Source organism: Anolis sagrei, chromosome 7 (assembly GCF_037176765.1).
Source record: "Anolis sagrei isolate rAnoSag1 chromosome 7, rAnoSag1.mat, whole genome shotgun sequence".
Classification (NCBI taxonomy): domain Eukaryota; kingdom Metazoa; phylum Chordata; class Lepidosauria; order Squamata; family Dactyloidae; genus Anolis; species Anolis sagrei.
This window is the reverse complement of record NC_090027.1, coordinates 43,890,832-43,912,774: the sequence shown is the minus strand read 5'-3', so window position 1 is coordinate 43,912,774 and position 21,943 is coordinate 43,890,832. Positions and strand designations below refer to the sequence as shown.

The 21,943-nt window shown below is 44.6% G+C and overlaps 2 protein-coding genes across 2 annotated transcripts in view; one reads left to right on the top strand and one right to left on the bottom strand.

Moving 5' to 3' along the window:
- Window positions 1-1,406: 1,406 nt before the first annotated feature.
- VPS11 (VPS11 core subunit of CORVET and HOPS complexes) lies at window positions 1,407-21,354 on the bottom strand. Its single transcript, XM_060787628.2, has 16 exons — window positions 21,179-21,354; window positions 19,130-19,278; window positions 18,732-18,867; window positions 17,971-18,134; window positions 17,629-17,876; window positions 16,255-16,456; window positions 15,917-16,068; window positions 12,837-13,023; window positions 11,512-11,655; window positions 11,076-11,264; window positions 9,078-9,239; window positions 8,759-8,898; window positions 6,538-6,740; window positions 5,088-5,259; window positions 3,280-3,502; window positions 1,407-1,795 (listed from the first exon to the last, which is right to left on the bottom strand). Exons 1-16 carry the CDS (start codon window positions 21,315-21,317, stop codon window positions 1,631-1,633), a joined length of 2,775 nt encoding a protein of 924 aa, XP_060643611.2. The 5' UTR covers window positions 21,318-21,354; the 3' UTR covers window positions 1,407-1,630.
- A 206-nt stretch (window positions 21,355-21,560) lies between these two features.
- HYOU1 (hypoxia up-regulated 1) overlaps window positions 21,561-21,943 on the top strand; it is a 29,074-nt gene continuing 28,691 nt past the window's right edge. The window contains exon 1 of the mRNA XM_060787626.2: window positions 21,561-21,706. Within this exon, the coding sequence (XP_060643609.2) occupies window positions 21,655-21,706 (52 nt within the window). The 5' untranslated portion in view covers window positions 21,561-21,654. The remainder of the gene's footprint in view (window positions 21,707-21,943) is intronic.

Here is a 21,943-nt window from a genome sequence, read left to right as displayed (position 1 = left end):
CAGACTACGAGGGATCGCCTAAGTAAGTAAAGTAAGTATAATAATTGGTTCTGCAATAACCCAGTCCTCTAGGACTAAATATTGATTCTCCCAGTTTGTGGGCCCTTCCACACAGCCATATAACCCAGAATACCAAGGCAGATAATCCACAATATCTCTTTGAACTGGGTTATCTGAGTCCACACTGCCATACAATCCAGTTTAATGTGGATTTTATACAGCTGTTTGGAAGGGGCCTGTGTCTTTTTGAGGGGGAAAGGTGTTTGGCTATGGGTCAACATCATTTACTGAGAGCCTGGTGAAAGGGCCAGTAGTGAAAGGGCCAAGGCGGTGACATCTCCAGCTCATCCCCTTTGGGTATCAGCCAGCATGTCATTGACTTAAATCAAGAAATAGTTTTCTAAAATCTACAGAGACACTCGCTGGAACAACCCCAGCAAGCGAGAGTCCAAAAGTGGCAGGCTCAAACCCAGAACCTCAATCTATGGGTGAAACCCAATGAGAGACTCCCCCCTGGGCACACAGAAGACGGGGCGACTTGGAAGGCGCTGAACAGACTGCACTCTGGCACCACGAGATGCAGAGCCAACCTCAAGAAATGGAATCCACGACATGCGAGTGCGGAGAAGAGCAAACCACTGACCACCTGCTGCAATGCAACCTGAGCTCTGCCACATGCACAAGGGAGGACCTTCTTGCGGCAACACCGGAGGCACTCCAAGGGGCCAGAGACTGGTCAAAGGACATTTAACCAACTACCAAACTCACAAGTTTTGTATTTGTCTGTTTGCTTTGTTCTGTTAGAAGTGTAATATAATGGACTGGTTGCTCTGACACAACAATGGAGGACCTCCTTGCAGCAACACCAGAGGCACTCCACGTGGCCAGAGACTGGTCAAAGGACATTTGATCATCTACCAAGCTTGCAAATTCTGTGTTTTGTCCATGTGTCTGTTTGTTTTTGTTTAAAATGTAATACAATTGACTGGTTGCTGAGGACACGATAAATAAATACGGAGAGTCTGGGCCTGTGTAGGCTTGTGGACCAATTGTGGACAATACGGGCAAATGAAAGATGACACAGACACCGTTTGAGTTGTGTTATATCCCTGAAGCCATGCTTTATGTCGCACCAGGAAGGGCTCAGATGGGGATATTTACAACTTGGATCCCTGCGGACGATCCCCTTCTGCTCCCAGGTCCATTCTGACTCCTCTAACCTGCCTCAGAAGGGTTGAGGCCCATTCTATTCAGAGATGAGCTCTAAGGCTTGAAGGCAGTCTTGTAGCTTTGCAGATGAACCAAGATGAAGGGTTTTAGAGCAGGCTTGGGCCAACTTCGGCCCTCTGGGTGTTTTGGACTCCAACTCCCACAATTCCTAACAGCCTACCGGCTGTTAGGAATTGTGGGAGTTGAAGTCCAAAACACCCGGAGGGCCAAAGTTGGCCCAAGCCTGCTCTAAACCCCTTCAGAGATGCAATCAAGTAATTAGGAAGGGAAGAGGATTTCTTCGAGTTCATGCACACCTGGGCTTCCAGGCCAAGAGTCAGATCCACCTCTGGATCAGATTCCAATCCCCGCTTAGTTCATGGCACCACCAACACAGCCAGAGTCCTCAGGAAAAGGGCAGCTAGGTGCTCCTCTTGGTGTGGATCAGGAGGTCCCGCTGCAAGCCTGCGTCGAGAGCCGTGGCCGACTTCCCTTGTGGGAGGTCCGTCAGGAGGGTGAGCTTGTTGAAGACGCCCCGGCCAAAGTAGTCAGCCACCACCGAGAAGCTGTCATTGGAGCACTTCAGCTGGAGGAGGAAGAGGCAAGGGACAAAAAAGACAAGAGGATTTCAAGAGGGAACGTTTTGGAAAGGCATGACCTTGTTAGACATTTGGAAAAATATATCATAGAATCCTAGAGTTGGAAGAGACCTCCTGGGTCATCCAGTCCAACCCCATTCTGCCAAGAAGCAGGAATATTGCATTCAAATCACCCCTGACAGATGGCCATCCAGCCTCTGTTTAAAAGCCTCCAAAGAAGGAGCCTCCACCACACTCCGGGGCAGAGAGTTCCACTGCTGAACAGCTCTCACAGTCATAGAATCCTAGAGTTGGAAGAGACCTCCTGGGCCATCATCCAGTCCAACCCCATTCTGCCAAGAAGCAGGAATATTGCATTCAAATCACTCCTGACAGATGGCCATCCAGCCTCTGTTTCAAAGCTTCCAAAGAAGGAGCCTCCACCACTCTCCGGGGCAGAGAGTTCCATTGTTGAACAGCTCTCACAGTCATAGAATCATAAAATCACTGAGTTGGAAGAGACCTCCTGGGCCATCATCCAGTCCAACCCCATTCTGCCAAGAAGCAGGAATATTGCATTCAAACCACCCCTGACAGATGGCCATCCAGCCTCTGTTTAAAAGCTTCCAAAGAAGGAGCCTCCACCACACTCCGGGGCAGAGAGTTCCACTGCTGAACAGCTCTCACAGTCAGGAAGTTCTTCCTCGTGTTCAGATGGAATCTCCTCTCTTGTAGTTTGAAGCCATGACTCCATTGCATCCTAGTCTCCAGGGAAGCAGAAAACAAGCTTGCTCCCTCCTCCTCCCTGTGGCTTCCTCTCACATATTTATACATGGCTATCATATCTCCTCTCAGCCTTCTCTTCTTCAGGCTAAACATGCACAGCTCCTTAAGCCGCTCCTCATAGGGCTTGTTCTCCAGACCCTTGATCATTTGAGTCTCCCTCCTCTGGACACATTCCAGCTTGTCAATATCTCTCTTCAATTGTGGTGCCCAGAATTGGACACAATATTCCAGGTGTGGTCTAACCAAGGCAGAACGGAGCATGGGGAGCAGGATTTCCCTAGATCTAGACACTAGGTTCCTATTGATGCAGGCCAAAATCCCATTGGCTTTTTTTGCTGCCACATCACATTCCTGGCTCATGTTTAACTTGTTGTCCACAAGGCCTGGCTCGAGAGCAGTATGTGTGAAAAAGATCTTGGGGTCCGCGTGGACAAGTTAAACATGAGCCAGGAATGTGAGGAGTGGCTTCCACTCACGTATTTATACATGGTTATCATATCTCCTCTCAGTCTCAGTCTCAGTTCTGATCACATGGTCTGCAGATAGAGTTAAGGAAAACTGCATACCAAGACACACACATACAACACAGTAGGCAACCTGAGTTATATACATAACAAATAACTAGTATTGGAGGTATGGAGAAGGTTGCTATTTCCAACAAAAAGAGGGTTTTCCGCTCGCCCCTAAAGCCAGGCACGACACCCACCTGGTGCTGGAAGTGGTCGTGCAGGTCCCGCCTCTGCTCCTGGGCGCGGATCATGTCCATGACTTTGCGGTTCTCCGGGAGGCAGGTGGGGCACTCGGAGCCGCTCTCGGAGTAGCTCTCGAAGCAGTGCTGGTGGAAGGAGTGGCCGCACAGGAAGTGCACCGAGGGCAGCTCCAGCGCGCTGGTGCAGATGCTGCACTTGGTCTTCTGGAAGATCTTGGGGCTGCGAGAGGGAAGGAAGGAGAATGGGGAATGCATGAGCAGGGCCAAAACAGTGGCTCCAGAAGCCTCTGAGTATCAAGCCAAGGCCGCAAGGCCCCCATCCCTCCTCAAATGTGGGACGAAGCAGCACTTAGAAAGAGCATGGCTTCTTCAAGTGTGGGTCCCGATCCCAAATGGGGTTTCTGTCATTCAGTGAAAAAATGACAACAGGAAAAGATTCTGAACACCACCCGTTAGCAACAATGTGCAGGGTTTACAGCAGACTCTGCAGAATATCCTCAGTTGTAATCCCCCAAAAGTGGAAAATCAACCTGTTTAGCAAGCCTTGCAAATGCTGACTTATTTTCAGTACTGTATATACTCGAGTATAAGCCTAGTTTTTCAGCCCCTTTTTTAGGCTGAAAAAGTTCCCCTCGACTTATACTCGAGTCAATTTTATTTATTCTTTTCTCTGTTATTAGTATTATTTTATTATATTTATTATTTTACTCTGTGTTGTTGTTGTTCATTCGTTCAGTCGTCTCCGACTCTTCGTGACCTCATGGACCAGCCCACGCCAGAGCTCCCTGTCGGCCGTCACCACCCCCAGCTCCTTCAAGGTCAGTCCAGTCACTTCAAGGATGCCATCCCTCCATCTTGCCCTTTTACTCTATTATTATTATATTTACATTATTTCGCTCTATTATTATTCTATTTATTATTTCGCTCTATTATTATTATATTATTATTATTACATTTACAGTATTTTACCCTATTATTATTATTACATTTATTATTTTAATATATTTCTTATAACTATTATTATTATTATCACATTTACAGTATTTTAACCTATTATTATTACATTTATTATTTTAATCTATTTATTATTATTATTATTATTACATTTACAGTATTTTACCCTATTATTACTACATGTATTATTTTACTCTATTATTACTGTTTTTATTGCATTTTCATTATTTTACTCTATTATTTTTATTATATTTATTATTTTAATAATAAGTACATTTACATTGAAGGAGGTTAGAATAATGGTTTAATCAGAGTTGGACAGTTTTCTCTTAAATTACTGTTTTATATAAATATTCGGAAACATTTAGCCTATTGATGCCTCAATTAATGTAATTTTATTGGTATCTATTTTTATTCTGAAATTGATCCATAGGGGGTGCATTTTCCACCTTTGGCTTATACTCGAGTCAATACATTTTCCCAGTTTTTTGTGATAAAATTAGGTGCCTTGGCTTATATTCGGGTTGGCTTATACTCGAGTATATACGGTATATGTCTGGTTTTTATACCCATTATATCTACCTCAATAAAAATTTCTCAGGACAAAAGGGTGGAAAATTGGGGGGGGGGGGGGGGAGGTAATCTGAATGGAAAAGTTGAAGAAGCCCTGCTCTAAAGTACAGCCTGCTTTAGAGAAAGCCCATGTCCTGCTGGACTCTTTCCAGACCACACTCATTTGCAAGGCTGCAATGCTACAAAACATGGGGCCGTGGTTGAAGGAGAGGAAGGTGTCACAAACCCCACTGGACACGCAGGACAAAGGTCATCCCGGCAACAAGGCCGAAGCCTACCTGTTTTTCAGTTCCTCAATCTCCTTGCGGATCCGCTTGGTCTCCTCCCGGTACTTGTGGATCCTTTGCTCATCCTGCTCAATCTGGCGACTCTGCCTCTGGAGCTTGCTGACCAGGTAGTCCTTGATGACCGACAGAGTGGCCGTGGAGTTGTGGGCCAGAGTCTGCACCACTGGAAGAGGAGGAGGAAGCGCATCAGAGCTGAAAAGGCAGTTTGGAACTGCTGCAGAGTACTTGAAACAAGGCTTCAGACTGCCCCCAAGTTTCAATCATCTGACTTCGTATCATCTCAAATAATATGCTGCGTCCAGCACCTGAGGAACCAACCTGGACACAGCATATTCTTTGAGAACACAGAAATGCTGGACCACTCTCACAACCACCATGTCAGACTGCACAGAGAAGCCATTGAAATCCACAAGAAGCAGGTGGACAAATTCCAAAAGAAAGGAAGAAACCATGAAAATGAACAAAATCTGGCTATCAGTATTAAAAAACTCAAAAATTACAACAGCAAAACAACAGAGAGGAAACAATCAGGCACATCAAATCACCTCTCAAAGAAAGTTTCCCCCAGGCACTTCCAAGCCATCAAATGCTAATCAAGGTGGTCAGTTGAAACATTCACACCTAGCTCCAGCAGACAAGAGTCCTTTGTCCCACCCTGGTCTTTCCACAGATATATAAATCCCTTTTTCCTATTTCCAATAGACCTCACTACCATAGATTGCCATAGATGCAGGCGAAATGTCAGGAGAAAATGCCTCTAGAACATGGCCATATAGCCCGGAAAACCTACAACAACCCAAAGCTATTCTGTATTACTATCCAGCCAGTTTTTTTTCCTGTGAGCTTCTGAGAGGAAGGCAGCCCTCGCTGTCTATACTTTCTTATTCACCTTATTCTCTCCCCCTCGAACTGCATATCACTAATGCCACAAAGTTGTGCCACGACAAACATGTTTATTATTATTTATTTATTTACTTTATTTGTATACCGCTGTTCTCAGCCCTTAGGCGACTCACAGCGGTTAACAACAGTAGCAGCAAAAATTCAATGCCAACAACAGCAAGATATATAAAAACAAATAACACAATGAGAGACTAATCAATTAACAACAATAACCACTCACTGGCGTCTCATAACTGAAAACATGATCCAAACCCGTCATCAGTTGTTCCGTTCCTATATTCATTGCACTGCCTATTCAAACGCCTGTTCAAATAACCAGGTTTTCACCTTTCTCCGAAATACTATTAGCGATGGAGCCGATCTAATGTCCGTGGGAAGGGCGTTCCACAGCCGAGGGGCCACCACTGAGAAGGCCCTGTCTCTCGTCCCCGCCAACCGGCCTTGAAGGGACACCCAGGTGTTCTCTTGCAGGAGAGGCAGCATTCCTCGCCCTGCCCCCTTCCGCTCTGGTGTTCCGCTGTCCCCAAAAGGCTCTCACCCAGCAAAGGCGGCATCAGGTTCTTAGTCTCGATGTGCTTGAGCACGGCTGCGATGTACTCCTTGCAGTCCTCCTCCTTGTGGGCGAAGTAGCCCAAAGCCTGCTCCCACAGGCAGGCCTCCTGGTCCCCGTACTGCTCGCAGACCTCCACCACCTTCCGGTACTGCTCGTTCTGCATGTGGTAGTGCATAATCTGCTGGAAGCTGGGGAGCAAAGGGCGAGAACGGCAGCCCAGGTGAGCCGGCAACGCTCTCGCTTGCCAGGAACCTCCAGATCAAAAGCTAAAGTGCTTTACTTGGAACCAATCATAGATCACAGAATTGTAAAGAAACATAAAGGCTATCTAGACCAGGCATGGGCAAACCTTGGCCCTCCAGATGTTTTGGACTTCCAAGTGTTAGGAATTGTGGGAGTGAAAGTCCAAAACACCGGGAGGGACAGCCAAAGTTTGACCATGCCGAATCTGGACCAACTCTCTTCTGCCATGGAAAAAATATATTTTCTGTGTTTAGTTGTGATTTTATATTGTTTGATGTGCTTTTTATATTGTGTTTTGTATTTTATTTTTATTTTATTGTCGTATGTTTTGTAGGGCTTGGCCTCATGTAAGCCGCCCTGAGTCCCCTTGGGGAGATGGTGGCGGGGTATAAATAACTTTTTATTATTACCATATATACTCGAGTATAAACCGACCTGAATATAAGCCGAGAACCTAAATTTACCACAAAAAACTGGGAAAATGTATTGATCTGAATATAAACCAAGGGTGGGAAATGAAGCAACTACTGGTAAATTTCAAAATAAGCATATATACCAATAAAATTATATTAATTGAGGCATCAGTAGGTTAACTGTTTGTAAATATTTACATAAAACTGTAATTTAAGATAAGACTGTCCAACTCTGATTAAACCATTTATTCTAACCTTCTTCAATGTAAATGTGTTGATGTATCCTTCTGATAATAATAATAATAAAAAAGTAAAATAATGAAAATGTGATAATAACAACAATAATAGAGTAAAATAATACATACAATAATAATAACAACAATAATAATAATAAAGTAAAATAATAAATATAATAATATCAGAGTAAAATAATAAGTGTAATAATAATAATAATAATAAATAGAGTAAAATAATGGAAATGTGAAAATAATAACAATAATAGAGTAAAATAATACATGTAATAATAATAATAATAAATAGAGTAAAATAATGGAAATGTGATAATAACAATAATAATAGAGTAAAATAATACATGTAATAATAATAACAATAATAATAATAAAGTAAAATAATAAATGTAATAATATCAGAGTAAAATAATAAGTGTAATAATAATAATAATAATAATAAATAGAGTAAAATAATGGAAATGTGATAATAATAACAATAATAGAGTAAAATAATACATGTAATAATAATAATAACAATAATAATAAAGTAAAATAATAAATGTAATAATATCAGAGTAAAATAATAAGTGTAATAATAATAATAATAATAAATAGAGTAAAATAATGGAAATGTGATAATAACAACAATAATAGAGTAAAATAATACATGTAATAATAATAATAATAAATAGAGTAAAATAATGGAAATGTAATAATAACAATAATAATAGAGTAAAATAATACATGTAATAATAATAACAATAATAATAATAAAGTAAAATAATAAATGTAATAATATCAGAGTAAAATAATACATGTAATAATAATAATATCAGAGTAAAATAATAAATAACCTTGACCCGAATATAAGCCGAGAGGGACTTTTTCAGCCTTAAAAAGGGGCTGAAAAACTATGCTTATACTTGAGTATATACAGTATTTATTACTATTAAAAATAGACAGCTAAGGCAACCACCCAGAGCTGCTATTGAAAAACCTCTAAAGTAGGACAAGGCTCAACTTTCCACCATCACAACCCTTTGGTCAAGAAGCTGTCCCTCATACTTTAAGTGGAGCCTCTTTTCTTGAAAAATATTTTCTTAGTTTTGGACCTACTCATCAATCTCTCCAGATCATTTTGAATTTTGACCCCATTCTCATGGCTACTTGTGTCCTTTGCAGAGCTGAGAAGCATGCCCTTTGCAGCAGCAGCATCCTAATGTTTTGCACTCAGACCTAAAGCAGCCCCCTCCCCATTCTGGGAACCTCTGCCGCCCCGCCCCCCCCTTCCCTCCCTTCTGCCGTCCCATCCGCACGCACAGCTTGCCCTGTTCGTAGAGGTAGAGGATGCCGTCCTTGAAGTTGTGCATCTGGCACAAGACCAAAGCCTTGTCAAAGACGCTCTGGAACTTCCCGCTCTTCAGCAAGGAAATGGCTTCATTGTGGAGCTTCTCTTTAGCCTGCCAGGAAAAGACAGGACGGCATGAAGGACCAAAAGAGAGGGAGAAGGCTCAAGATGAAGGAGATGGCCTCTCTTGCTTCACCCAATCAGATGATCCCACCTGCAGCCTTGTTGTCCTGGGTGAGGGGGGAAAGCCAGGCTATTCAGCACCGTGGATTGGACCCTGACCAAACCTACCTGCGGATCCTGCTCGTGGGCCCAGTTCTGGAGGCGCAGCTCCAGGAGGGTATCGTAGACGCCTTGCGGAGAGTTGGGCAGCACCTCCGACATGTGCTCCAGGAAGGCCTTGAGCTCCCGGGAGTTGTGTGCAAAGATGGGAATGAACTCGTCAGGGTTGGCCTAGATCCCCAGAGAAGAAAGTCAGGCAGGGTCTCAAGCATCTACTGACCTATGGTGATGTGTTACAAGGGTTGAATGAAAAGTAATGCTTCTGCGTTCGTAACTCAACAGACGGCAGTACTGGTATGCAGCAGGTACTGGCTTGTTCAGTAGACTCTCCTCTACAGTTCCATTTTGGCGGGAAGCCTTAGCATTGAATGGGTGTGTTGTTAAAGTGCGAAGTATGGAACCCCACACAGACAGTCAGTCAAGCAACGTGCAGTAATTGAATTCTTGACCGCAGGTGTCACCTCAACATCTTTAAACCTACTTGCCGCACAGTATTTATTTTTATTTATTTATATGCGACATTTATATGCCGCCCTTCTCACCCTGAAGGGGACTCAGAGCGGTTTACAAGATAAATATATATATACATACAATACATTATACCATTAGCACAGTACAATATCAGCGCTATACATCACTATATTGTACTATACAATTATATTGTAATATTATTAGTAATATTAAATATAATATAAAACAGGCATGGGGAACCTTCGGCCCTCCAGGTGTGGTGGACTTCAACTCCCACAATTCCTTGAGGCTCGGCATTTGCCCCAAAGGCTTACCTTGGCCCAACGAGGTTTGTTTGGCTCTTTTTCATGGAGGACGGACAGCAAAGGGGGAGAGACGAGCGTAACGTAGCTGTGCAGATGGCGAGGAAGGATGCGGAGCCCACAGACTGGCCTCGGAGGGAGAGAGCGGGCGGAAACCCCTGCGGGCAACGCGCCTCCTCGCCGCTTCGGCCCTTAGCAACCGCCCCTGCTAAGGGCCGAAGCGGCGAGGAGGCGCGTTGCCCGCAGGGGTTTCCGCCCGCTCTCTCCCTCCGAGGCCAGTCTGTGGGCTCCGCATCCTTCCTCGCCATCTGCACAGCTACGTTACGCTCGTCTCTCCCCCTTTGCTGTCCGTCCTCCATGAAAAAGAGCCAAACAAACCTCGTTGGGCCAAGGTAAGCCTTTGGGGCAAATGCCGAGCCTCAAGGAATTGTGGGAGTTGAAGTCCACCACACCTGGAGGGCCGAAGGTTCCCGACCCCTGATATAAAAGATGTAATTACAATATATAATTAATATTATACTATATTACATTGTAATATTATAAATATTATATTCATATACAATATATTATATTATATATTAACATAGCACAGGAGACAAGATGGAACTGTCCCCTGGCCTCCCCTGTCTTCACTCTGGCTCAGAGCGGTGGTTGGTGCTGGGGGGAGGGGTCTCCAACTGATGGCATATGCAGGAGACAAGATGGAACTGTCCCCTTGCCTCCCCTGTACGCACATCAACACAATCACCATAAACAGCTTGCATTCTCTGATGAATCTCCTTTGGGGTGACACCTTCTGCTGTCAAGAATTCAATGACTGCACCTTGCTTAAGTCGCATTGACCAACCATCTGCAGAGGGTTCCATACTTCACACTTTAACAACACAACCGTTCAATGCTAAGGCTTCCCGTCAAAATGGAACTGTAGAGGAGAGTCTACTGAACAAGCCAGTACCTGCCACACACCAGTACTGCCATCTGTTGAGGATTTACAAAGGTGGAGGCATTACTTTTCACTTTAACAACACAACCGTTCAATGCCAAGGCTTCCTGCCCAAATGGAACTGTAGAGGAGAGTCTCCTGAACAAGCCATTACCTGCCACAAACCAGTACTGCCATGTGCTGAGGAGTTACGAAGGCAGAGGCATTACTTTTCATTCAATCCTCGTAATATGGGTTTTCTTTTTCCCTGAGTGTTGTGGTGCCTTAGTACCATCCCCAGGTCGTACTTACCTTCCGCCCTTCCATCCCTCCGGGGCCCTCCCGATCTCCTGCCGGCCGGTAGTCGGTGCAGAGGACCTTGAGCAGTTCTGTGGTTTCGTGTGGGACGTGGTGCATGAGGATCTTGCCATAGCGCTTCATGTTGCTCTCGGCCTGCTCAAAGGGCAGCCTGCCAATGTAGCGCAGGGCCTCCTGGTAGTTCTGCCGGGCAGAGAAGGAGGAGAAACCCTAATTCACTGCAAAACAGGCTGAGCAAACATTAGAAGACTCACTTCCAAGTACACTGAGAGCAGAACAAGGTCTACTTCCCTACTGAACAGTTAGTTACAGCAAGCATGGGCAGACTTGGTCCCTCTGGGTGTTTTGGGTTTCAACTCCCATCACTTCTAACAGGCCCCTTTCCTTTTCCCCCTCAGCCGCTTAAGCTAGAGGCATAAGAAGGCCTCACCTTGATGTCCTCCAGCTGGATCTTGAGGTACCACTCATGGTGCGCATGCTTCTCAGCCAGGTAGACCGCATGGGAGTAGCAGCCCGCCTGGCGCAGGACCTTGATGGCCGTCTCCACGTCAAAGTGCACCTCGCTCTCACTTGTCTGCATGAGAAAACATGTTACATTAGGCCCTGAATTATGTATCCAGCCCTGCAAGGGGAAGACTCTCTGCAAAGCAGGCCAACCAAGACCTATGCAGATGGACCCATGGCCTTCCTCTGCTTTGCATGGCTGTAGAAGGATGAGAACAAGACTCAAATCATACAGGGAAAGGAGAACATATCTGCCTTCCTGAGACAATGCTCCAGTTGGAAGATGGGGTGAAATATCTCTGCATTCCTTCCCTTGTGAGAGAGCCTACAGCACTTGGTACCCATTAGTGTCTCCCATCCAAATACTAACCAGGGTTGCCTTGCTTAGTTCTCAAAATCAAATGAGACATAATGTCTTTATATCTGCTCTAATATATTAGGGAGTAAAGGTAAAGGTTTTCCTGACAGTAAGCCCAGTCGTGTCCGACTCACACTTTTGTAATCAAAAATACCCCACCAGCGTTTACTCTTAATTTTAAACTATTAATCATAGAATCAACATATTACATTTGACCCGGCCATAGGTTTTTAAATCCTTGTGTGTTATTGTTTATAGGTAAAGGTTGTTTCCTTACATTAAGTCCAGTCATGTCTGACTCTGGGGTGTGGTGCTCATCTCCATTTCTAAGCCAAAGAGCCAGCGTTGTCCATAGACACCTCCAAGGTCATGTGGCCGGCATGACTGCATGGAGCGCCGTTACCTTCCCGCCGGAGCGGTACCTATTGATCTACTCACATTTGCATGTTTTCAAACTGCTAGGTTGGCAGAAGCTAGGGCTGACAGCAGAAGCTCACACCGCTCCCTGGAATAGAACCTGCGACTTTTTTGTCAACAAGCTCAGCAGCTCAGTGCTTTAACCCAGTGTGCCACTGGGGGCCCCTGTTATTGTTTATATGTGATCTATATTAATTGTATTGTTTTTTGTTTATTGCTTTTCTGTTTTACTGATGTGTTGTTGGGCCTGGATTCATGTAAGCCACTCTGGGTCCCTTGGGGAAATGGTGGTGGGGTATAAATAAAGTATTGTTATTGTTATTATTACTATTATTATTATTATTATTATTATTATTATTATTATTATGTACAGCAGGACATTTAATTAATTCTGTCCAGAAATCCAAACTGTCACAGCGCAGCAACAAGGGAGGGAGGGGTGCCGCCTCCCCGACCCACTGCCCTTTCGTCCGCACCTTGATGAACTCCTCCAGCTTGGAGATGTCCTTCAGCTTGGTGTAGCAGTTCAGCAGGAGCGTGGTGTGGTCAGCGTTGGCCAGAGACTGGAGGTGCAGTGTCTGCAAGTAGGCCGTCAGGTTGTGGATCCGCTGAGCATCCAGGAACTTGCGGATCACGTAGGAGGGCTCCAGCTTCCCAATGGTGCTGAGGAGGAAAGGGGTTGGTCAGGGATCCCTTGAAAGCCACGCAAGGGTCCCCTCCTTAGAGTATGGGAGAAATACAGGAGATTCTTCTATGAAGAAACCCCCATGTGGGTGTCACCCGCTGAAGCGTTTCATAATAAAGAAATACCATGTGAGAAGTGGCACCCCTACTCAAAATTATTAAAGAAATGCAACAACTTCTGGGAGTTGAAACCTCAAGAAGATATAAGAGACTTTGACAGCAAAATGAGCTGGTTTCATTACTGGCAAACAAAAGAATGTTTCAAAGAGGATCGGAAAGTTGGGTTCAACTCCAAGGATTCAAGCTGGGATAAGATAATGCAAAAAGAACAAAAACTAATTAAAACACTTTACCAGACCCTGCTAGAATGGGACTTGGAAACAGAGAGAATAAAAGAAAACATGGCGAAATGGGCCATAGATATGGGTCACCCAATATTACTCAAAGACTGGAAGAATGTTTGGAAGAAAAAGCTAAGATTTATGAAAGCCACAAATATTATAGAAGGATGGTACAAGATATATTTTTGCTGGTATCTGACACCCTTACCAATCTCAAAATTCAGTAAAAACTACAATAACAGATGTTGGTGATGCAAAAAGGAGCTGGGCACTCACTTTCATCTGTGGTGGGGATGTAAGTTAATTAAGAAGTACTGGATAACAATACATAAATACACACAAAAAAATCCTTGGAGTGAAATTTGATCCGAAACCGGAATTTTATCTTTTGAACATTATAAACTGGAATTTAAGCGAAAACGAAGAGAAATTGTTTCTTTATATCTCAGCTGCAGCAAGAATGACAATTGCCCAAAGATGGAAAGAAAAAGACCCTCCACAAGTTGACGACTGGATAAATAAAATTTTAGAGTATATGAGTATGGAAAACTTATCTTACTGTATTGGCAACAGGATTAAGAGTAAGCAAACGAACTGGGAACCTTTGAAAAGGTTCATGCAAGAAGAGATGCAGATCCAACTCTAAGGATGAAGGTCCAACTAACCGATACAGAGAAATGTAATTAAATCACAATGAAAAAGCAAATGGACATAGTTACCCCTGTCCATGCGGAACGAACCAGAAGGCGGCACCTCTTCCCCCCCCCCCCCGCCCTTCCCCATTTTTCCTTTTCTTGTCTCCCCCCTTTCCCCTCCCCTTCCCCCCGCCCCCTTGTCCCTTCTTTCCCGCCCCATCCCCAATACTTCACTTTCCTTTTCCAACTTTCTCTCTAAAACAATATAATATATTACATTATAATATTAGTAATAATAATTCAATATTATAATTATAATTATATATTTACATTACATGTAATATTACTAATAATATTACAATAAAACGGTAAAGTGCAATATAGTAATATATACTGATATTGTACTATGCTAATAATATAATATATTGTATGAAAATATATATTATAAGCCGCTCTGAGTCCCCTTCGGGGTGAGAAGGGCGGCATAGAAATGCCGTTAATAAATAAATAATAATAAATAAAACGATCACATTGTTCTCCCACTTTCACTGTAAACCTTTGTAAATTATAAAAATCAATCAATAATAATAAAAAAGCCACCCAAGGGGAGGACACTGGGGGAAAGGATACGCAATCCCCATTGTCTCATCTACAATGGAACTACTTGATAACGCAATGGATAATGTTTTAAGGCTTTGTACGTTTTTTATAATATTTATATCATATGCTATTGTTTTTAACAGAATTTCTTGATTGTTTTTACTTGTTATAATTGTTGAGGCATCAAATTGCTGCCAATTTGTGAACCACTCCGAGTTGCCTCTGGGCTGAGAGTGGCGGTATAGAAATATAGTAAATCTACATAAATAAAAATGTAATGTTCATTTGTGGGACTAACATGACTCAAAAACCGCTGGACAAATTGACACCCAATTTGGACACAAAACGCCTATCAGGCCAGTGAGTGACCATGACTCAGAATTGATTTTGTCATTTGGGAGCTGTAGTTGCTGGGATTTATAGTTCACCTACAATCAAAGAGCATTCTGAGCCCCACCAACAACAGAATTGGGGCAAACCTCCCACACAGAACTCCCATGACCAACAAAAAATACTTAAGGCCATCCAGTCCAGCTCCCTTCACCAGGGCAAGAAAACGTAAACAAAGCCCTCCTGAGAAAGAGCCATCCAGCCACAGATATATATGATTCACACACACACAGATATAGTATCATGGCTTTGAAAGGGACCCCTAAAGAAGGACAATGATATGTTGCATGTTCCAGAGGAGGCAAACCAGACACTCTCCACATCAACACTGACAAAGAAAGAGCATGAAATACTGTTTACCCCACAAACATAAAGAAATTATATATATTAGAAATCAACACTTTCCTATTACTTTATTTTCCAGATCACCAGACTGGGCCACAGCAATGTCTGGCAAGGGACAGCTAGTAAATATATAAATAAATACAAATCACACATCCTGGTAAAATGTAATATCCTGAGATACCGCAAACAAGGAACCACAGCCCTGCCTAAGCACTAAAGATTCGGCTTGTCTTTACCTCCCCATATATGGCAATAAGGAGAAGAAGTGCAAATCTGGACTGAAGCTTAACCACTGTGGCATACCAAAAAGAGCAAAAACACCACCCAAATGAACACTGTATTGTGTTCAATATTGTTAGTTACTGCGTAGTCGTTTCTTTGGGCAGTGGTTTGCTTCCTATAGGCAAGGGACGAAAGGTACCTAATCCAAAAAGCTTATGATGCTGGTCTTTGAAACCCAAGAAAATACAGTGCACAGTCCGGCTGTCCACTAGGCAGTGAGGCCTTGCTTGGGGTTTATTCTAACCCCCCCCCCCACCCAAATTATGTTGTTGTGCCTACCGGATGTACTGCTGAATGGCGCCATCGTGGTTGCCCTTGTTGTACAGATGGTCTCCGTACTGGCGGAAGATCTCAGACAAGCCGTCGCTGTCCAGGTGGTGACTCCTGGCCAGGTTAATGGCCATTTCAAAGAGGTTCTTCTTGAAGAGCATCTGTTAGGAAAGAGACAACGTCTTGTCAAGATCCAGTCTCCCTGGACCACCAACAGCATCACCCAAATCAGGCTCCCTCACAATCCAAGCAGGCAATGCGCTCTCCCCCTTCTTTGCCCCAGATCACCGCACTTCCCTGGCCCCAAACAACCAATAGCTGCAGCAGAGCAAAGGGGTCTCGCTTGCCTCCAGCTTGGTCTGGGTGTCTTTCTCCTGCAGCACATGGAGCTTCCCATCCCTGGTCAGCACATACAGGCAGCCCCACTCTGCCAGGACGTCCACCACGTCGTCGAAGACGGAGCTGTACGCAATGAACTTGTTCCCCAAGTCATAGATGTTCAGGATTTGCTTGTCAGAGTTTTGTGTGTCGCTCCCAGCAAAATCAGACCTGCAAAATAGAGCAGCAAAAAGGATTTGAAGAGAGAAGGGGCCAGGGGACAATTCCATCTTGCCTCCTGCATAGGTCATCAGCTGGGGACCCTCTCCCCAGCACCAACAGCCGCTCTGAGCAAGAGTGAAGGGGGGGGGGGGGGGGCAGAAGACAGTTCTACCTTGTCTACTGTGCTATGTTAATGATATAATAGTAGCTGTACCCTGCCACACATTGCTGTGGCCCAGTCTGGTAATCTGGAAAATAAAGTAATGGGGGTTCTGTGTGGGAAGTTTGCCCCAATTCTATCATTGGTGGGGTTCAGAGTTGTAGGTGAACTATAAATCTCAGTAACTACAACTCCCAAATGTCAAGGTCTATTTCCCTCAAACTCCATCTGTCAAGGGAGATTTGAATGCAATCAGGGCTTGAAAAATAATTGTAGTTGCAAATAACTACAAATAGCGACTAATTTGAAAAACTAAGAATATGTTTTTTTACTTTATTAAACATTATTACTTTAATGTTTAATTCGATTGTAATGTCTGTATATTTAGAGATTTTAAATTGCATTGGTTTTAGTGTCTTTTTTAGAAAGAGAAAGCGGGATACAAATAACAACAACAATAATAGTAATAGTAATAATAATTGATGTAACTGTCTAGTGTGGATGCACACTTCTTGGAAGACATTGTCATATAAAAGCCAGATGATTTGCTTTGCACTGGATTAGGTGGCAGTGTGGACTCATATAATCCAATTCAAAGTAGATAATGTGGTTTATCTGCTTTATAATAATAATAATAATAATAATAATAAAATAATAATAATAATAATAACAACAACAACAACACTTTATTTGTACCCCGCTACCATCTCCCCAAGGGACTCGGTGTGGCTTACATGAGGCCGAGCCCGAATACAACAATACACACAATAATAACAACAATACAAGTAATTAAAATAAAAAACATGGACAATAAGATATGCTTTGATAATCTGGATTATACGGCAGTCTAGAAGGAGCCCAATAAAAGATTCCCGCATTCACTTCCTCCATTCTTGCTGCCCTTGCCTAAGAAAGGGTGATATCCAAGGGGAAAAAACACCCTTTCTTCCAAATGCCAGCAAATGAAAGAAGAGATATAGCCTGCACATGAGAATGAGGTGAAAGTGTGGTTGTGCCTTACTTTGGAGAGGTCTTCCGGTCCTTGGACACGATGACAAGGAAGCCTCGATACCAGTGGGCAATCAGCTTCTGGCCCTCGAAGGCAAAGCAGGGCCCCCGCTCGTCCGGCTGGTACAAGTATACACATTCATCTCCAGCCACAATGAACTGGAGGTCCTGGGAGAGGTCGCTGAGAGTGGAGCAGCGCAGGCCACAGCCACGCGTGTCCAGCTCCAGCTGCGGGTAGTCCTTCACGGAGAGCGTGTAGCACTGCAAAGCCACATGGGGGGAAAAGGCAGCAATGAAGCTGCTGAGCCGACTGACCAGCTCCATTCCCCGCTCCATGCTCCACCAAACATCTCACCTGGATGTTCTCGGTGGTGGCGACAAACAGGTGGGTTGTTTTCCCGGACTGGCGAAAGGCGAGGCCTGTCACTGGGAAACTCCCCTCGTGAAGTATCTGGGTCTTGCTGTGTCGGTCTCTCGTGATGTCGCCTTTTGTGAGAACGACACTGCCATCAGCAAAGCCTAAGGCAGAGAAGAATAAGAACGCTACACCTCACGTAACATTTCGAGACAGGAGAGTAAACCGACCCAACAGAGAGTTAAATTAGTATGCCAACCAAATTCGATATGGTTGTTGAGACAGTTTTAACTAGTGGATTTTAACATCAAGATAAGTGATTTTAATACTTTTGTACGTGTATGGTCTAATATGTTTCGGCATTGAATGTGTGCCATTTATATGTGAGAAGGGCGGAATATAAATGCTTTAAATAAATAAATAAATAAAATGTCATCAACACATCAAAGATACAATTGGAACCCAAATTTTTAAAATTGGGAATGTCAAACAAACAAACAAAATCATTAAACTATGAAGTATTGCAGTACCCAAATACAAATATTGCATAGATGTTAGGAATTATCGTGTTGGTTCATGTATATATACGTGTATATCGATCTGTTTTATTGTGTTTTTATGAGTACGTAAACTGAAAATAAAAAACACAGAGCTCATAAATTACATCAACATGCCTTCAGTCTCTTTCACAAGACCTTGCTATGACACTAGACTAGCTTTGAACAACTACAGCTCATTACAACCATTTTGTCTCCATTTACCAATAGCCATGAAGTTGAGATTCTCATGAACGGTGAGGCAGGACACAACCGTGGGCTTGTTGCCAGGAATCGCGGGGAAAATGCGAGTGCAGAGAGGATTCCCACCATCGCGTTTCTCGAGATTCCAGACTTTGACCTAGAAATCACAACAGCCTGATGGTCAAGGAAGCCACACTAGGGAGAAATATCCAGGTTTACCAGGAGATTTAAATGCGACGGTGGACAAAATATGTATGTTTTTACTCCTTAAAGGGATCTTTGGACTTAGACATCTTATTAGCTTGTTAAATACAGTATAAAATCAGGCATAGTTTGCCCATGCCTGCCATAAGAGATCTCTTACCCCCGTCCCTAAGCACAGAAAGCCTTTCAGGGGCGACGACTCCCCTCCAACTCACCAAAGGGTTGATGCCTTCCTCATCCTCCCCCACAGAAGCCAGGATGCTGTGCTGCTTCAGCTGGAAGAGGTGCGTCACCCGCAGCTTATAGGCCTGGAAGCTGCTGAGCTCCAGGGAGCGGGGCAGGAACCAGATCACCCCTTCCATATGTGAGAGATCTCCGTTAAGGATGCAACTGTCACCAAAGAAACCAAACAGCCTGGCTTGTGAAGTAGCAGTCCTTTCACATTCATACTTATGTTGCAGATAAGGATGATGAGGATCCATGCCCTGCTTTTCCTTTCTTAAGCAAGATTCAGAGCAGTTCACAACACGAAAAACATTATTCAATCAGTTTTGAACCTGATTTCTTGCTACATTTGTCTAAGGAAGGAATTTGGTGATCTGGTGAATAGATCCACAAACTGCCTCTCATTGAGAGTTGCAACAGGCAAGTTTAAACTGGCAAGACCAGCTCCCAGAATTACAAAGACAGAAAGTTCTGTCGAAGACTTACTTGGCCGGATTCACTGGGTTGTAGTGAGTTTTCTGGGCTGTATAGACATGTTCCAGAAGCATTATCTCCTGACGTTTCACCCACATCTATGGCAGGCATCCTCAGAGGTTGTGAAAACTTCACATACAGCCTGAAAAACTCAAGCAACTCAAAGATGGAAGGGATGCCTAGCGCAATCTAATGTAGTCTCTTGCCACAAAGGAATCCACACATAACGCTCCCAAAGAAAGGACTACCAGATTCTCAGATCCTTCCCTCCCTCCATGTATCTATCTATCTATCCTTCCCTCCCTCCATGTATCTATCTATCTATCCTTCCCTCCCTCCATGTATCTATCTATCCCTCCATCCATCTATCTATCCCTCCCTCCATCCATGTATCTATCTATCTATTCCTCCATTCATGTATGCACCTATCTATGTATCCCTCCATCCATCTATCTATCCCTCCATCCATCTATCCATCCATGTATCTATCCCTCCACCCATGTATGCATCTACCTATCCCTCCATCCACGCATCTATCTATCCCTCCATGTATCTATCTATCTATCCCTCCCTCCATCTATTTATCCCTCCATCCGTGTATCTATATATCTATCTCTCCATCCATGTATCTATCTATTTTTATTTGGTATGCTTGTATACCGCCAATATCTCAGCCTGTGCGGCGACTCATTGCGGTATCTATCCCTCCATCCACATATCTATCTATCCCTCCATCCATGTATCTATCTATCCCTCCATCCATGTATCTATCTATCCCTCCATCATTGTATCTATCTATCCCTCCATCCATGTATCTATCTATCCCTCCATCTATGCATGTATCTCTCTCCACCCGTCCCTCCATCCATGTATCTATCTATCTCTCCCTCTGTTCCTCCATCCATGTATGTATGTATGTATCTATCCCTCCCTCCATCTATATCTCCATCTATCCATGTATCTATTGCTCCATACATGTATATCTATCTATCTATCCACCCGTCCCTCCATCCATGTATGTGTTTATCTATCTATCCCTCCATCATTGCATCTATCTATCCCTCACTCCATGTATCTATTTATCTATCTATCCCTCACTCCATGTATCTATCTCTCCCTCCGCCCCTCCATCCATGTATCTATCTATCCATCTATCTCTCCCTCCATCCATTCATCTATCCATGTATCTATCTATCCCTCCATCCCTGCCTCCCTCCATCTATCCATCCTTCCATCCATGTAACTATCTATCCCTCCATCCATGTATCTACCTACCTACCTGTCCAAAACCCACCGCCAAGACACCACATTTGGAAGACCATCGCCCTTGAGATACGAGGAATCGCCTAAGTAAGCAATTATTTGTATATTTTGAGTGGCAATGTTTTTGATGGCGAGCCGCTTTGAATGTCCGTATGGAGAGAGAAAGCGGGATAGAGCTAATTGAATGAACAGAAGCCCCGGCAGCGGTGGCGCTTGGCACTCTGCACGCGCTCAGAGGCCTCCTCTCTCTCCCCCCCCTCCCCAAAGCGCCGCCCCCCTCAGCGGTGATTTGGGAAGGATATCCCCGAAGACGAGGCTCCCTCTGCCGGCGTCGCAGGCGGAGATGCCCGGCGGCAGGAGGAGCGGCCTCCCCTCGGCGGCCGAGGCCAGCGTCTCCCGGTCGAAGAAGGCGAAGCGCCGCCACTGTAGGTACGCCGCCATCTTGGCCAAAGGCAAGCAAAACAGAGCCACTTCCGCTCCGCCGTGCGTCACTTCCGCTGTGCTGCCGGGTGTTGCAGCTCCTCGCCACGCCCCCTTCCCAAGCTGAGGCGCCTCGTGCGGGGACGGGAGGGAAGATCCCGCCCACTGCTCGCTCGCAACCAATAGCGTGCCCGCAGCTCCCGGCAACCTGGAACGTGGCCCAATAGCGGGCGAGGGGAGGCGGGGCTTGCTTCGGGCGGGCCAATGAGCGGGCGCCGCGTCCTTGAGGCTTTCCGCCGGTCGGGAGAACCGAGAGGAGGCTTCGTTGTGGGAGAAGGAGGCTGAGGAAGGCGCCGGGATGAGGCCGCTCCTGCTGCTGCTCGCCCTGCTGCTCAACGCGGGTCTTTCCGGTGAGTCTGGGGCGTCCCAGGCTTGGAGGGAGCGCTTCCGGGCCAAATAGGCGAGGGGCTGCTTCTGATTGGCCCGAAGGAGGAGGGAAGGAAAGAGGCAGGGGCGCCCTACTGCAGCCACAAAGGCCAACACGATCCTCAACCTGCCTGGCTTCAGAAAAGGCCACTCACAAGGAAAGGAAGGGCTTCAAGAGAGAGCCAGGCCCCTTCCACACAAAATCCCACATTGAATCGGAT

Excerpts from the sequence above, each read along its gene's own strand:
- VPS11 (XM_060787628.2), bottom strand. The coding sequence starts at position 21,317 with ATGGCGGCGTACCTACAGTGGCGGCGCTTCGCCTTCTTCGACCGGGAG. Across the intron at positions 19,279-21,178 it reads AGGGAGCCTCGTCTTCGGGG|ATATGGAAGGGGTGATCTGG; the intron begins ATATCCTTCCCA and ends GAGATCTCTCAC. Across the intron at positions 1,796-3,279 it reads ACGACCACTTCCAGCACCAG|CTGAAGTGCTCCAATGACAG; the intron begins GTGGGTGTCGTG and ends TTCCTCCTCCAG.